At 42.8% G+C, this 13,802-nt stretch overlaps 1 protein-coding gene and 1 long non-coding RNA gene across 2 annotated transcripts; one reads left to right on the forward strand and one right to left on the reverse strand.

The window, feature by feature from the left end:
- Positions 1-945: 945 nt before the first annotated feature.
- LOC110071213 (nuclear factor 7, brain) lies at positions 946-8,386 on the reverse strand. Its single transcript, XM_020778930.3, has 5 exons — positions 7,832-8,386; positions 5,958-6,053; positions 3,794-4,027; positions 2,773-2,795; positions 946-1,754 (listed from the first exon to the last, which is right to left on the reverse strand). Exons 1-5 carry the CDS (start codon positions 8,246-8,248, stop codon positions 1,412-1,414), a joined length of 1,113 nt encoding a protein of 370 aa, XP_020634589.3. The 5' UTR covers positions 8,249-8,386; the 3' UTR covers positions 946-1,411.
- A 121-nt stretch (positions 8,387-8,507) lies between these two features.
- Positions 8,508-12,800, forward strand: LOC144587578 (uncharacterized). The gene is made up of 2 exons (XR_013542725.1): positions 8,508-10,860; positions 12,157-12,800. It is a non-coding gene; the product is annotated as an uncharacterized LOC144587578 (long non-coding RNA).
- The last annotated feature ends 1,002 nt before the right edge of the window (positions 12,801-13,802 follow it).

A 13,802-nucleotide genomic window follows, 5' to 3' on the forward strand; every position in this document is an offset into this window, starting at 1 on the left:
ATGGATGGGAATTCCAGTCCAGGAGCATCTGGAGGGCTGTACTTTGCAAATTAACATTTGTAAATTTACAAATTAACATTTGTAAATGTTAGGAGGAACGTCCTGAGGACAGGAAGTGCCCAGCAGCCTGAATGCACCATCTCAAAAGGCACTGCTCTCTCCTCGGCTGCATATTTTAAAGCAGCGGTTGGATAGCTAATTAGCAAAGTTACTGTACCATAGCGGCAGGTAAATATAACTGGGGGGGGGCTGTATGTGGGCCCCATCACGTCTTGTTCCCTCCCTCCATTCTTTGCTCAGGAAGTCCCCTCAGGCCTCCTAAACTGTAGGGCACAGACAATATAAGGGGGGTTTCAGTTACGTAAACCTCCCCACCCCAATTAAATCAAATTTTCAGTTAAGAGAAATTCACTGTAGCAATTTTACAAACAAACTCTAGAAATTATAAATTAGCCACTGCCCCTTGTGGTCCCCAGCTGCTGGCAAATCTGGAACGTGGCCCTTGACATGGCTAAGGCAAGCCATCTGCACTGCAGCAAACTTCCTGCACTGGCATAGGTTCGATTAGATGAGCCCTTTGATTCCCGTCAGCTTTACGGCCCAAACCCTGTTCTATAAATTACGCATACATAAGCGGGATTATGTCACTGATGAAGATTTTAGGTGATTAAGAGTTTCTGCTTCTGTTCTGTGGTGCACCTCTAACATAGATGTGATCAATCCCAACAAGGCGTGGGAATCCTGTGATGGAAGTAGAATTTACTGCAACTCTCCCTCTGCCACCGATGTCAGCATCCTTATGCAGGCACAGATTATGAAACAGGATTTTGGTCTCTGGTCTAAGAAGGACACTGTAGGGAAAACTATACAGGGGCAAGAGAGAAAAATGAAAAAAAATGTTCTGAGCTTCTGGCCAGGGTATACAAAAGATAACAACAAATAAAATTTTCAGTTATAAAGTTTAATTAATCCGAAAAGTAATGGTGATACTAGAGAATCAGTGTCCATATCCCCAAATGAAACTAGAAATGTTTTTTCCTGGAGTACAACATATAGAATCCGCAAGTCTGCATAGGTAATGAATGGGCCCTGCTGACTGAGACAGTCTGGGAGTTGTTGTCAAAAGACAGACCACACTCCCACTGAATAAATATCTGAAAACAGTGCTTGCTATAATAAACAAATGAAAATAAACATTACTGCCTCATGGCAATGGCCAAAGTTTCTGGTTTCAGCCATTCTTACAGAGAATTGAATTCCACTCCCCCCCCTCTAATCCGAGTGCTTAGGGCCATCTGTTGAAGTCCAGCAAGTAACTCTACCCAGAGCCATTTGTCTTACTTCCAGGGTGCAGTTTCTTGCAAAGCTAGAGTCATGATCACCCTTTCCGATTAACTGCAGATGCGCAGTTTTAGTCCTCCTTTGGCTCTATACTCTTCAACATTAACTTCCAGGCTTCAAAGTCTAAGGAGGCAGTGAATTCTTCAACTTCTGTCATCACTGGTACCAATCTGTCATCCTGCACCCCTTCTTCCTCTTCTTCTTCTTCTTCTTCACTGTCATCTTTGTCTTCTTCCAGCAGAATGGTCCCCGGTCCTTTGTTATCGCCAGGCTCTGCTTGGGCTGACTTCTCCCCCTCACTGTCACTTGGGCTTTTATCAGATGAGTCACTCTCTTCATCACTTGTGCCCCACTCTTCATAATTCGCATTGCCAGTGTCATCTTCTACACACTTGAAATGACCCTCCTTGACTCTGGAAACAGGTACCAAATTATGGTCAGATGGGTGATGGATGGATGGATGGATGAATGAATGAATGAAGCAAGCAAGCAAGCAAGCAAGCATTATACCAGGGATGGGCAAAATGTGATCCCACCCCAACACTGCTGCACTACAACTCCTAGTGTTGCTCACTTGTGTCTACATTGCCTGGAGCTGATGGGAGCTGCAGTTCAACAGCATCAGGGGGGCTCTCCTTTGTCTATCCGTATTAAAAGAAAGAGTCTTGAAAGTTACTCTAAAAAGTTACAATTTACAGGTTTAGTTCCAAGCCCATCTCCCAAACTGTTCATTTCCACTACAATTACAATTTTATAAAAATTACTCTTAATTATATAGGTATATAGGTACAGTGGTGCCCCGCTTGACGACGATAATCTGTTCCAGCAAAATTGCTGTAGAACGAAACTGTCATCAAGCGAAAGTAAAAATCCCATTGAAATGCACTAAAAACCGGTTAATGTGTTCCAAAAAATACATTAGGGTTTATTTTCAGGGGATCTTTTTTTTTTTTAATGGAGAAGCAAACAGCTAGGGAGTTCAGGAGGAAGAAATGGGAGACCATCATCACTCTCTCCCTGCAAGCTGTGTGAAGTAGTTATCTCACTCTGCCCATGGATAGGGCCAACTCTGCCATCAGGCATCTAAAATATTATCCTTTATTTGTTGTGCTTCCCTCACACACCGGTCACTACAAGAGCCCTCCTTTATCCTGAAGGTAAGAGGTAGGATGTTTTTTATGCAACATGAATGGAAGCAATTACGTCTGAATACACCCTGAGACTCTGTAGAGTACAGCTGCACATAAACATACTTGAGGCTCACCTCTACTGGTGATTTGCTGGGCATAATCATGCACATCTTATGTTTGGGAGGCTGACAGTTGGCCATGTGCATTTGTCCATGTGTCAACATTTAATAGAAGAGAAAGATTTTTGAAAACGGAGTAGAAAACTATAATACATAGAAAGATCCCACATACACACACTTACTCGTCTATCAGGTCCTTGAAGTCCTATATGAAAAGGAAAAAATTGAAATGTATTCATTTACATTCTTTCCCATCAATATAGCTGACAGATTAAACAACATGCTCTGTTAATGACATTACTATTTAACTATCTATAGATATCCAAACACCACCGTCTAGAAGTGAACAATGATAAGAGCTAACCTATTCCACAACGGCCTATAATGAAGTTCTCTTATAGACTGGGGGGAGAGCAACTTGTAGCTCTCTAGAATGTTCTTGGACTCTAATTCCCACGAACCAGCACAGCTAATGATGAACAATTATGGGTTCTGGAGAACATCCTCATCTGAAGTTCTCACACTGTGAGTGGGCCTGCAGCTAGACCCTATGAAAGGCAGCTGTATAAAATTTATTCATTTACTTGTTTATTTAAAACATGTTTACCCCGCCTGTCTCCTTGAAAAGGACCCAAGGCGGCTTACAACAATGAAAGCGTATTCAGCTAAGAAGCTTACACCCAATTTTTTTTTTTCATTTTACAAGGTCCAAAGAACTCTTCTAATCAAACTCTCCATATCCATGTGGATCCGTACTCTTCCTTGAAGGAATTATGGACTTTCTTTTGACAACAGCCAGGTAAGTAAGGAGCCCTGTGGTGCAGGGTTAAACTGCCGTACTGAAGCCAATCTCTGCTCACAACTTAGGGTTCAATCCTCAGGGTTCACTCAACCTTCCATCCTTCCAAGGTCAGTAAAGTAAGTACTCATATTTCTGGGCGGGGGGGGGAACTGCATAATTGTAAACCACCCAGACAGTGCTTTAAGCATGAGCTGCTGGATGGCTCTGTGGTTTAGGTCTCTGGCTATTGAGCCAGAGATTGAGAGTTCAATTCCCCATTGTGTCTCCTTGAGAGGGGCTGGACTCAATGATCCACAGGGTCCCTTCCAGCTCTGTAGTTCAAAAGTTATTATTATAAGCGGTATGTTTTTCTTTTGCTAAGTGACCCTCTAGTTCAATCTCTGAAAATAGCCACACTTTACCTTGAGAAAGGCAACACGATCTGTAGTTGCTAATGCCGCTTTAATGCTGGCAATGTGCTTAGTGCATGAGGACATGCCATCTTTAAAAGAGGTTAAGGCGTCCTGCATCTCGTCCAGATTCAGCTCCTTCAGCTCCTGGAACTGCCTCTTAATATCTTCTTCCTTCTCATGCAAGATCTGATAGAGAACCCCAAATTCCTTGCCAATGTAACTCAATGTATCTTCGGTACAACTCTGGAAATAGTGGAAAAAATCAAACCAGAAAGAAGCAACTTTTAAAAATCAAGCATCAAAACTTAAACTTTTTTTTTAAAGAGTTCAGGACACAAATGTGTACTTATGCTGGATCCTGCTGCTTCCATCAGAATTCAAATGACTGTCCCTTCCCTGCCCTCCCTCCATGCACCCCAAAACCTTGGAAAACAGGCAGTTCTTTGGTGCCACAGAAGGCTGAAGGTGGAGAAGTTCAAATAATGCTAATGAACTACACACTGATGGATTTAGGCTGAATCGCAGGCTGACTTGTTCAGGGAGGAGGGAGGAGATATGGAAAAATGGCCTTGAAGGCCATAGGCAACCATGGACCATAGGCTTCTCACATTTGCTGTAGCACCACAGTTATCTGACCCGCTTGAGGCTTTTATTCTGTGCAAGCATGGAGCAGAATGTTTTCATTAGAACCCCACTGTTATATACAGTGGTGCCTCGCTTAACGGCGATAATCCGTTCCAGGAAAATCGCTGTTAAGCAAAAACGTTGTAAAGCGAAAATAAAAAGCCCATTGAAACACACTGAAAACCATTCAATGCGTCCCAATGGGCTAAAAACTCACCGTCCAGCAAAGATCCTCTATACGGCGGCCATTTTCGGTGCCTGTATAGCGAGGAATCCGTCCCTAAACACAGCGGGGAGCCATTTTAATTACCCGGCGGCCATTTTGAAACCGCCGATTAGCTGTTTAAAAAACATCATTTTGCGAAGAATCGGTTCCCGAAGCACGGAACTGATCATCACAAAGCAAAAAAAACCTATTTAGACCATCGTTTTCCATTGTGAGGCGGATTCATCGTAATGCGGGGTAATCGTAAAGCAGGGCACGACTGTAATATCTGCCCTAAAGGAAGCCAACTTAGCCCAACAGTTCCCAACCTTGGGGGAACCCAGGTATCCGTGGATTGCAATTCCCAGAAGCCTTTACCACCAGCGAACATTCCCTCTAATTTTCAGCCTGCTCTGCTCCTCATGCACATGATCTCCCCGTGTGGAGTTCTGTCAAGACCAGAACCAAAGGGGATGTAAACAATCACTGTTGGTGCCTGGAGGAGGAGAAAGGCTGTGCAGAGTGGGGGCAGAATTGCACGTGGGCACACAGGGGTGGTTGCCACCAGTTGTGCTGGCTGGGGTTTCTGAGATATGTAGTCCAAGAACACTTGGGTTACCCAAGGTTGAGACGCAGTGTTCTAGACCATAGATACTCAAGATGCCCCTACACTTCAGACTATACGAGATTATTCCACAGGAGGCTATCTGCCTAATGATCTTGGTAGATGAAATGAAAACACTTCACATGTGGGGAGGTTTTATTTCTAGTGCTTCCTTTAGTATGTTTTTATCCTAGCCTCTGTCCAACCCGTTTAGGCAGCACTGACAGGAAATTAAGCTTGAACATACAGTGGTGCCTCGCTTTGCGATTACCCCGCATTACGACAAACTTTTTGTGATCGCACAACGATAGCCTAAATGGGGTAATTTTGCTTTGCGATGATCAGTTCCCTGCTTCGGGAACCGATGCTTCGCAAAACAATGATTTTTAAACAGCTGATTGGCGGTTTCAAAATGACCACCAGGTAACTAAAATGGCTCCCCACTGTGTTTAGGGACGGATTCCTCGCTATACAGGCAGCGAAAATGGCTGCCGTATGGAGGATCTTTGCTGGACGGTGAGTTTTAAGCCCATTGGAACGCATTGAAAGGTTTTCAATGCGTTTCAATGGGCTTTTTATTTTCGCTTTACGATGTTTTCACTTAATGGCGATTTTCCTGGAACGGATTATCACTGTTAAGCGAGGCACCACTGTATTAGGAAGTGTGAAGCTTCTGAAGTCTCTTATGAATCATGCTCCCTTCCTATCAAAAACTGCTTTGAGGGTTTCTTTATTTTTACCTCAAGGCTTGCAATTTCCTTCTGCTGATCAGACTCGTTGATAACCATGTCTCTCAGTTTCTTCTTCAGGGACTTTAGGTATGGTTTTAGTTTTTTCTGTGAACCGAGAAACACACCATGGATAAGCATCAGTAAGCACATCTTTCGCACAAGGGCACTGGCAGACTAGGGAATATTAGAACAGAGGATCCAGAATTATTTTTTGTTGTTGTTGTTGTTGTTGTTTTAAATCCTCTCTATAATCAGAAAGTTTGCGTCTTTTGACATCACAATTGAGGTGGGGAATGAGTGTTTCTGAGACTTCAAGGCCTATCATCTCAGCCAACTGCCATGTTTACAGGGGCTGATGGGAACTGGAGTCCAGTCAGATGTGGCGGGCCACCCATGCATGAGAGATGACACAAATGTACTCATCAGATAATTTGGTTTCATGAGTCAAAACTGGAAGGCAAAGGTTGGGGAATTTATTTAGGTAGAAACTTCAGGGGAAAAGACATGAAAAAATAGATTAGAAAGCATTTTGTGTGTGTTTGTGACAAGGGATGGTTATGAAACTTTCATACAGACATTGGAAGGACTGAAAAAAGGGGAGTTTTAAAGCACCCTTAATATTTATGAGTCAATGGAGTATTACTACAGGGGCATTGTTGCTGCTGTAACATATTTCATATTTTTTCCCTTATCACAACAACAAAAATGTACAATTTGGAAGCACTTTGGCAGCACCGCCATCTGTTGGTAGTCCAATACAATTTCTGACACATCCAGCCGCTAGGATTACAGTACATACTCAACCCTGTTACACTCCCCATGCTATCTTACATGGACTGTGATTCTGTACAATCAAAAGTGAAGAACAAACAGGATTCACAGATTCTTCCCAAACACAACTAAGAATTCTGACACCTTAAAAAACTAGCACATTTTGTTACTGCAAGAGTTTTGATAGATTGCATAGCTATAGCCCAGTGGTTCTTAACCTTTTTGAAAGCAACGCCCCCTTGAGCCATTGAGGAAGTTATCATCGCCCCCCTCCCCGCGGTGATATCTTATTTATTTATTTATTTATTTATTTATTTATTTATTTATTTATTTAAAGACACTTAAATCCAATGACCCCTGAAAACAAAATTGAATTCCAAGAAAATGAAATGCCCCCAAAAAGTAACATTTAATGATTTGGTTGCAAGCGAATTTTAAGACACAAAAAGAAATATAAAAAGGGCATAAAAACAAACTGCAATGCAGGAACTAAAAATTTTAAAATGAAAACTCTGATACTAAATTAAGATTGGAGGAAAATATATATTCATGCACATTGTAAAAAGGCTGCAGCCATCTTCACAGGTTTGGCTTGCTCCAGCGCCCCCTACCGCCCCCCTTCTGCTCCAGCGCCCCCACACCGCCCCTTTTCGTTCTACCGCCCCCCTGAAAAATAAAATCGCCCCCTGGGGGGCATTATCGCCCACGTTAAGAACCACTGCTATAGCCTATTCTCTTGAATGCATCTGAAAAAATGCCCTACAGGAGTTACGAAAGACCATTAAATCTGATGCCAGCAGGCAGAAGAAATACATTGAAATGCAATAGGGCTTTGAGTTACTTCTGGTGTAACAGAACTAATCCTTTAGTTCCGCACTCAAGTGGGAGCACTGTCCAGAAAAGTTACTTTTTTTTTTCTGGGAGCATGGAATGTCTTAACCAGGATTGCCACTGAATACCGGAGTGATTCTGGAAATTTCAACACAGAAAAATTAAATTTTTCCTAGTTTGGGGACTGAATCCCATCCAACTCGGTGCGATTTTTATTTCTGAAGAAACACGCGTGTAACGACGGCACTGCAGGTCTGGAAAGGGGCGACTCCGGCTCTCACCTGCGCGTAATCCACCGCGTTTTTGGTGGGCAGGAAGTCGTGCCCTCGGTGCTCAGGCAGGTCCCGGCAGATCACGCAGATGGGGACGCGATCCTGCTTGCAGAAGAGCTTCAGCGGCTCGTCGTGCTCCTCGCAGAAATGGCCCAAGAAGGCGGCGGCGGCGGCGGCGTCGCCTGGCAGCGGCGGCTCCTGGTCGAGCCCGAGGCGGCGGGCTTTCCGGGCGAGGCTGCCCAGCGCCCGGTTGCAGGCCAGGTCGCCCCGCTCGAAGGGCTGCCGGCACTCCGGGCACGTCCCTTCGGGGACGCAGCTCTTCAGGCAGGCCAGGCAGAAATTGTGGCCGCAGCTTAGCATGTGGGGCTCCTGGAAGAGGGCCAGGCAGATGGGGCACAGCAGGTCCTCCGCCAAGCTGAAGGCCATGGACGGCCAAGCCGGCAGGCACCCCCGGGCGCCTTCCTCTCCCCGGGTGCTCGCCGCCGGTTTCGGCGGGAAGGCTTCGCTGAGCGCGGGCGCTTTCGCTTTCAGTTCCCCTGAAGGGAAGCGCTTGCAGATAAGAGAGCTTGGAGATTAAAAAAAGGGGGGAAAGCCCTCGCCTTTTTCATCTCGAAGCCTCCAAGGCCACAGGTGGAGGTTATATAGTTGTGGCCAAAACACGTGTGCATGTTTGTGTGAAGGGTTGCTGGGATTGGAATGTAGGTGTAAAACGAAATTTTAAGGCAGAGCCCTTTTTCAAAGAAGAAGGGCATTCGTTCTGCTGTTGTTATCTCTATGTGTGCGAAGTTGGGCCGGATTTAGGGCAAATTTAGGAATTACAGTCGTTTTCTCAGGTCTGGCAAACTCCAAGGCCATAGGTTTCTTGCTGAGTCAAGCCATCTCATGTCTGTTCTTCCTCTTTTCCTGCTGCCTTCCGTTGTCCCTAACATTGTTTTCTTTCAGAGGGAGTCACGTCCTTTCATAACGTGTGAGCTACTCTCTGTTTAGTCATGTTAAAGTTCTAGACGGAGTGCAGGTTGGGTTTGATCTAGCATCCATTTGTTTATTTTTCTGGCAGGCCATGATAAGTGTAAGGCTACATTTCAGATGTACTGTTCATTTTATAATGACAAAGACAGTCATTATCATCTTAGAAGCACATAACTGGAAGGGACCCTATGGATCATCAAGGCCAGCCCTTGTCAAAGTAGGGAATCGGACTCCTAACCTCTTATCTGAGCTATCTAGCAGTTCCCTACCAGCTTTTTGTTCATCCCTTTCACAGCTATATATGATAATGGGGGATACTCCAGTATGGATTATCTTGGCCTTGGCCTGGCGGTGACAAAGCCTTAAACTTGAGAATAGTTTTCTTTTAAATTTTTTCTTTTACCTTTTCCTAGTGTGTTTTTAAAAAAGAGTTGGATGGGAAGCTCTTAAATGCTTTAAATTAAATGCTTTGGATGCCTTATCCAGATTATACTCCACAAAGTTATACCAACAGAAATTTGCCCAGAGTGTTAAAACATTATAATGTTAACTTTTAAATTATTTCAGTAAGAACTACCGCTATTAACCATCTTCTTGTTCACTACCTTATTCTGTTGTTATAACCCAAAAGCATTTTATTTTATTTTTTAACATAACATTAGTTTTAAAATATTCAAATAGCCCAGTGCTAAGACCCTAAGTCTATGATGCAATTAATTTTTTTAATTATTTTCCTCAATCACTGCCATTTTAGTAAGGTGCATTTTAAGAGTAGCACCATTATTGTATATAAGAACAGGCAACTTGGGGGGGGGTGTCTGGGGACCAGTATTCTGACCCCAGCACCCTCCAAAGGCCACACACAGCATAAAAAAAAGAAAGTAAAAAAATGACTACTAGCAGGTATTAAAAAGTGTGCAGGTGGACTCTATGATGTAATTGAAAGATGAATCACCACTCCGGCAGCTTCCAGGAGCTGCATTTTGTGCGACCACACTAGCCTTTTTGGTGCAGACTGGTGTGGTCGACATAGGGTCACTTAAGTTTGGGCAGAAATGATATATCATTTGGCGTGATCCTTGCATCTAAATGGCATACCAACCTCAGATTACTCTATTTCTTGTATCATGATGTGGCTTTTTAAGCACGTCATTTCAGGATACCAGAAAATTGAACACTTCTGCTCCTCTAATGAGGGGTAGGGAAACGGAAATAATTTTTTTGCCTGTGCTAGACTATCACTGATGTGCCGAATCCCTTAGATTAAATTAATTTTTTCTTTGTCTTGTTTTTCTTGCAGATCAAGAAACTGCCCACAGCTGTGGTTTTGAATGACACTAAACACAAATGCAAAGAAAAAAATAATTAAAAAATTTAATCAAATAAGCTGTGGTCTAGCAAAGGTAAAAGAAATAATTTCACTTCCCTTTGCCCCCTATGCAGAGGAGCAAGAGAAGTGTCCAATTTGTTGATATTCTGAAGCAGGTCACTTATTAAGCCACTGCTTGATTCCAGAAGAGGTCTTGGAAAAGAAACAACTGGCCCCCACAACACACCAAACAGTGGTGTTAATGAACCCTTCGCTGGAGGAGGCTGCAGGACAGTTTGGGATCACATAAAACAATCTTGTAGGCTGTATGTAGCCTCATATCCACCCTTTGATTTATAGCATCACTCTTTAATTGGCATTTACTCAGTTTTAGCAATGGAAAAATTGGAAGGAATTGTAAAGGTTTTTAAAAACTGGCCACACAGAAAAGAAAATCTGTGGTTCCCTGCTGTCATTCAGGAGAGAGCACCGGGAGAGCGGTTTGGCTGAGAACTCTAGTCCTTGCTTAGAAAAACTGCAAACTCCAGAATTCATGGCAGCTAAAGTGGGTCAAGAATTGTGTGCTTGTTTCAAGTGAAGTAGTGGAAACAGCTTCAACAGTAATACACAGGTAATAAACAGTAGGCGTGGCCTCTGGAGAGGCCACGCCTACGACAGGTAAGTACACGCCTACGACAGGTAAGTACACAAATGGGGATATGAAGAAGTGACATTTCCGATGACCACAATGTTACAAAAGGTATTCTGGCATTTTATTTGGGTGACAGAAAAAGAATAATGCACTGAGCCATATTGATAAATGTTGGATTATATTGCTCTGGGCAACCAAATATAATTCAACCTCAAAAAGGTCAAATATGTAATTTTTTTGTACTTAACCACCATTCATATTTTCACTGCTTCGATTTCTGCTTGTTTGTTCTTCTGTAAACTTCCACTAACAGATGCAATCCAGTCCTTATTTATCCTCTTTTGATCTTATAGATGTTTCCTTAAGAAATTTAGAGACATGTGAATGGTCAGGACAAACAGAATTCAGTCCTTTGCCTAAAAGTGAAATTTGTTATAGAATTGCCTTTTCTAGATTATAGAGGACAGTGAAAATGGAGGAATTGCTGCATAATTTAGGAATATGGATATAGTGATTATCAGGACAATAGAAATGTTATTTACTTATTTTATTTTATTTATATACCACCCATCTGGCAGCCAAGGCCACTCTGGGCAGTGTACTTGATGTAAAACACGAGGCTAAAGTTTTTAGTATGCTTCCTTCTTCTTTTATAACGTATATACCGCATGATCTTCTTTACTGATACTTGCATGGTATCATGACTCAAAGGCATATCATAAAACTGGTAGATTTGCCATCTTCTTTGACCCCTTGGAGATGACATCACTGAATAACCTTGGAAAAAACAAATGGCCCATTGCCTGTTCTTTAGACAAATACCACTGTGTCTGCCAGATGATTACTGAAGAATGTTAAGTGCTTGTTCTATAATGGAAGGAAGCAACTGGAGAGAAGCTGTTAATGTAGAGTAATACAATGAGATTTGCAAGTTCAGAAAACCACTGTAATTTCAAGAGTTTCTGATATTGTCAGTGGGGTGGTGCTTTTTGTTTTTATTTGTTTGTTTGTTTGTTTGTTTGGGGTGGGTGGGGCTTTTTTGGATTGTGACAACTGCGTGTATATAACAAGAATTTTACTCAGGATAAATACATCTGTTTGGGTGTTTGCGAATGTGTGTATATGCTGCATAATTTGTCAGAAAGAGAACATGCAGTGAAAGTAAAAAAACAAACACAAATATACTCTGACTAATTCATATTTGATTCTCCCATCTGACAAAAATTACATTAGTCTTAGAGGACATCATTCTGAACTGCAGTGAAATAGAATGTTAGATTTGTCAGTGGTCATTAAATACAAATGCCGTTTTGGTTCCTGCATCCTTATGAGGAGAGTTTCCTTCATGGATGGTCCTGTAACTGGGGAGACAAATTTCAGTGATTTTTTCCTTTCTTCTTGTAGGCTTCTGTGTCTCCAAATATATATCTGGAAGGTTAGAAGACTTTGTGGAACTCGAATGGGAAATGGCATAGGAAAGGAGAACTCAAGAAAAATAGTTCCCTTGTTTGCCATCAACTCAAAGAAGCCCCTTTTATTGTAGAAGGAGAGCTTAGAGTCTAAGCCGCTGGCTACATTCTCATGGAACAATATGCTAAGACATACAATAAATGAGTTGAAATCTTGTAAACACAAGCTATTCAGTCTCCTACCAGAAATGGTTCCTTTAACTTGCCTGTGAATCTTACTCCATCATCTGAACACAGGATACTATTGCTTGAAGCTAGGTGTGTCAGGTAGGGATGTGCCATTTGGACGTTTTGGATTCCATTCTGGGAGTTCCACCTGACAGACCCTCATCTACAGACACCTAGGTTTTTCTCACCTAGAGAAAGGCTTAGCTTCAGCCTAGCTTCCTATTAAAAAAGGAAGCTATCCTGGTGTTTTCAGCTAGCACCTGCACAGCTTCCTTTTTAAATAAGATGCTACACCAGAGATAGGTCATGAAGCCTTCAACCTAGGCCTTTTCTTCAGGTGAGTAAATTTTAGGTGTCTGTATGTTTGGGTTTGAGTTTGAGATTAAAAAAACAATTCTGGGAGTAAAAAAATATAAATAGCACACTCCTAGTGGAATTATTATAAAGGTTATTCAGATGTATGTCCTACTGTTTCTCTGGTTTTTAAAACAGCTAGAATAGTCTTTCCACAGATAATAATTGTCAGGAGAAGGAAAACTCCAATTTCAAACCTCCACTGCCTTGTGGCTATATCCACTCATGGAAAAGGCTTCAGGAGTTAACCTAGAGGCAAAATCCGGAGCTGGAGTCCCGAAGGCAGCATGTGTCGTTCTGCCAACTCCTGCGACATTGCTGGAACCAGTTGTATTGGCTCTTGCCTTTCCATTGGACCATTTCAGCAATGTGGAGAGGGGGGATCTGCTGCTTGGGTAACAGCCTATCCTCCATATTACCTTACCCGGGCTTCATGCTCTGGAGAGGACACTCCTCGGTTCAGAGCATGTTACCATAGTCTCTCGAGACTGAAGGATGCCTATGCTAAAACAGTAATACCCCTAGATGGCACTCTTGTTCAAATGGTGGGTGAAGTGGAACCCATAAAGCAACAGTGCCGTCCATCCCTATTGCTAAGGTAATGAAAGTAGAGTGAAAGTGTGGTGTAGTGGGTAGAGAGATGAACTAAGATTTAGGAGACCAGGGTTCGAATCACCACTCTGCAAACCCCTCACTTTTAAAACCATATCAGAGTTATAAGTCAGAAATAATTTGCCAGGGGCACCAGGATTCACAAGGCATTTGAAAGAAGTGTGTGTTTAGTCGTTTAGTCGTGTCCGACTCTTCGTGACCGACTCTTCGTGACCCCATGGACCAGAGCACGCCAGGCCCTCCTGTCTTCTACTGCCTCCCGGAGTTGTGTCAGGTTCATGTCAGGTTCATGTGTCAGGTTCATGTTGAAAGAAGTGGCTCATTTTAAACAAGTGTTTGTGACACTTTCCTCCCTGAGAGCTGCATAGGATGATGGCTGATGCATTGAGTCCTGTGCTGGTGGCCATAGCGAAAGGCAGTTACAAGTGTGGCCAAGACTGATATCCA

This window comes from Pogona vitticeps, chromosome 2, assembly GCF_051106095.1.
Source record: "Pogona vitticeps strain Pit_001003342236 chromosome 2, PviZW2.1, whole genome shotgun sequence".
Lineage (NCBI taxonomy): Eukaryota > Metazoa > Chordata > Lepidosauria > Squamata > Agamidae > Pogona > Pogona vitticeps.

Excerpts from the sequence above, each read along its gene's own strand:
- LOC110071213 (XM_020778930.3), bottom strand. The coding sequence starts at position 8,248 with ATGGCCTTCAGCTTGGCGGAGGACCTGCTGTGCCCCATCTGCCTGGCC. Across the intron at positions 6,054-7,831 it reads ACGCGGTGGATTACGCGCAG|AAAAAACTAAAACCATACCT; the intron begins GTGAGAGCCGGA and ends CTCGGTTCACAG. Across the intron at positions 1,755-2,772 it reads TTCAAGGACCTGATAGACGA|AGTCAAGGAGGGTCATTTCA; the intron begins GTAAGTGTGTGT and ends ACCTGTTTCCAG.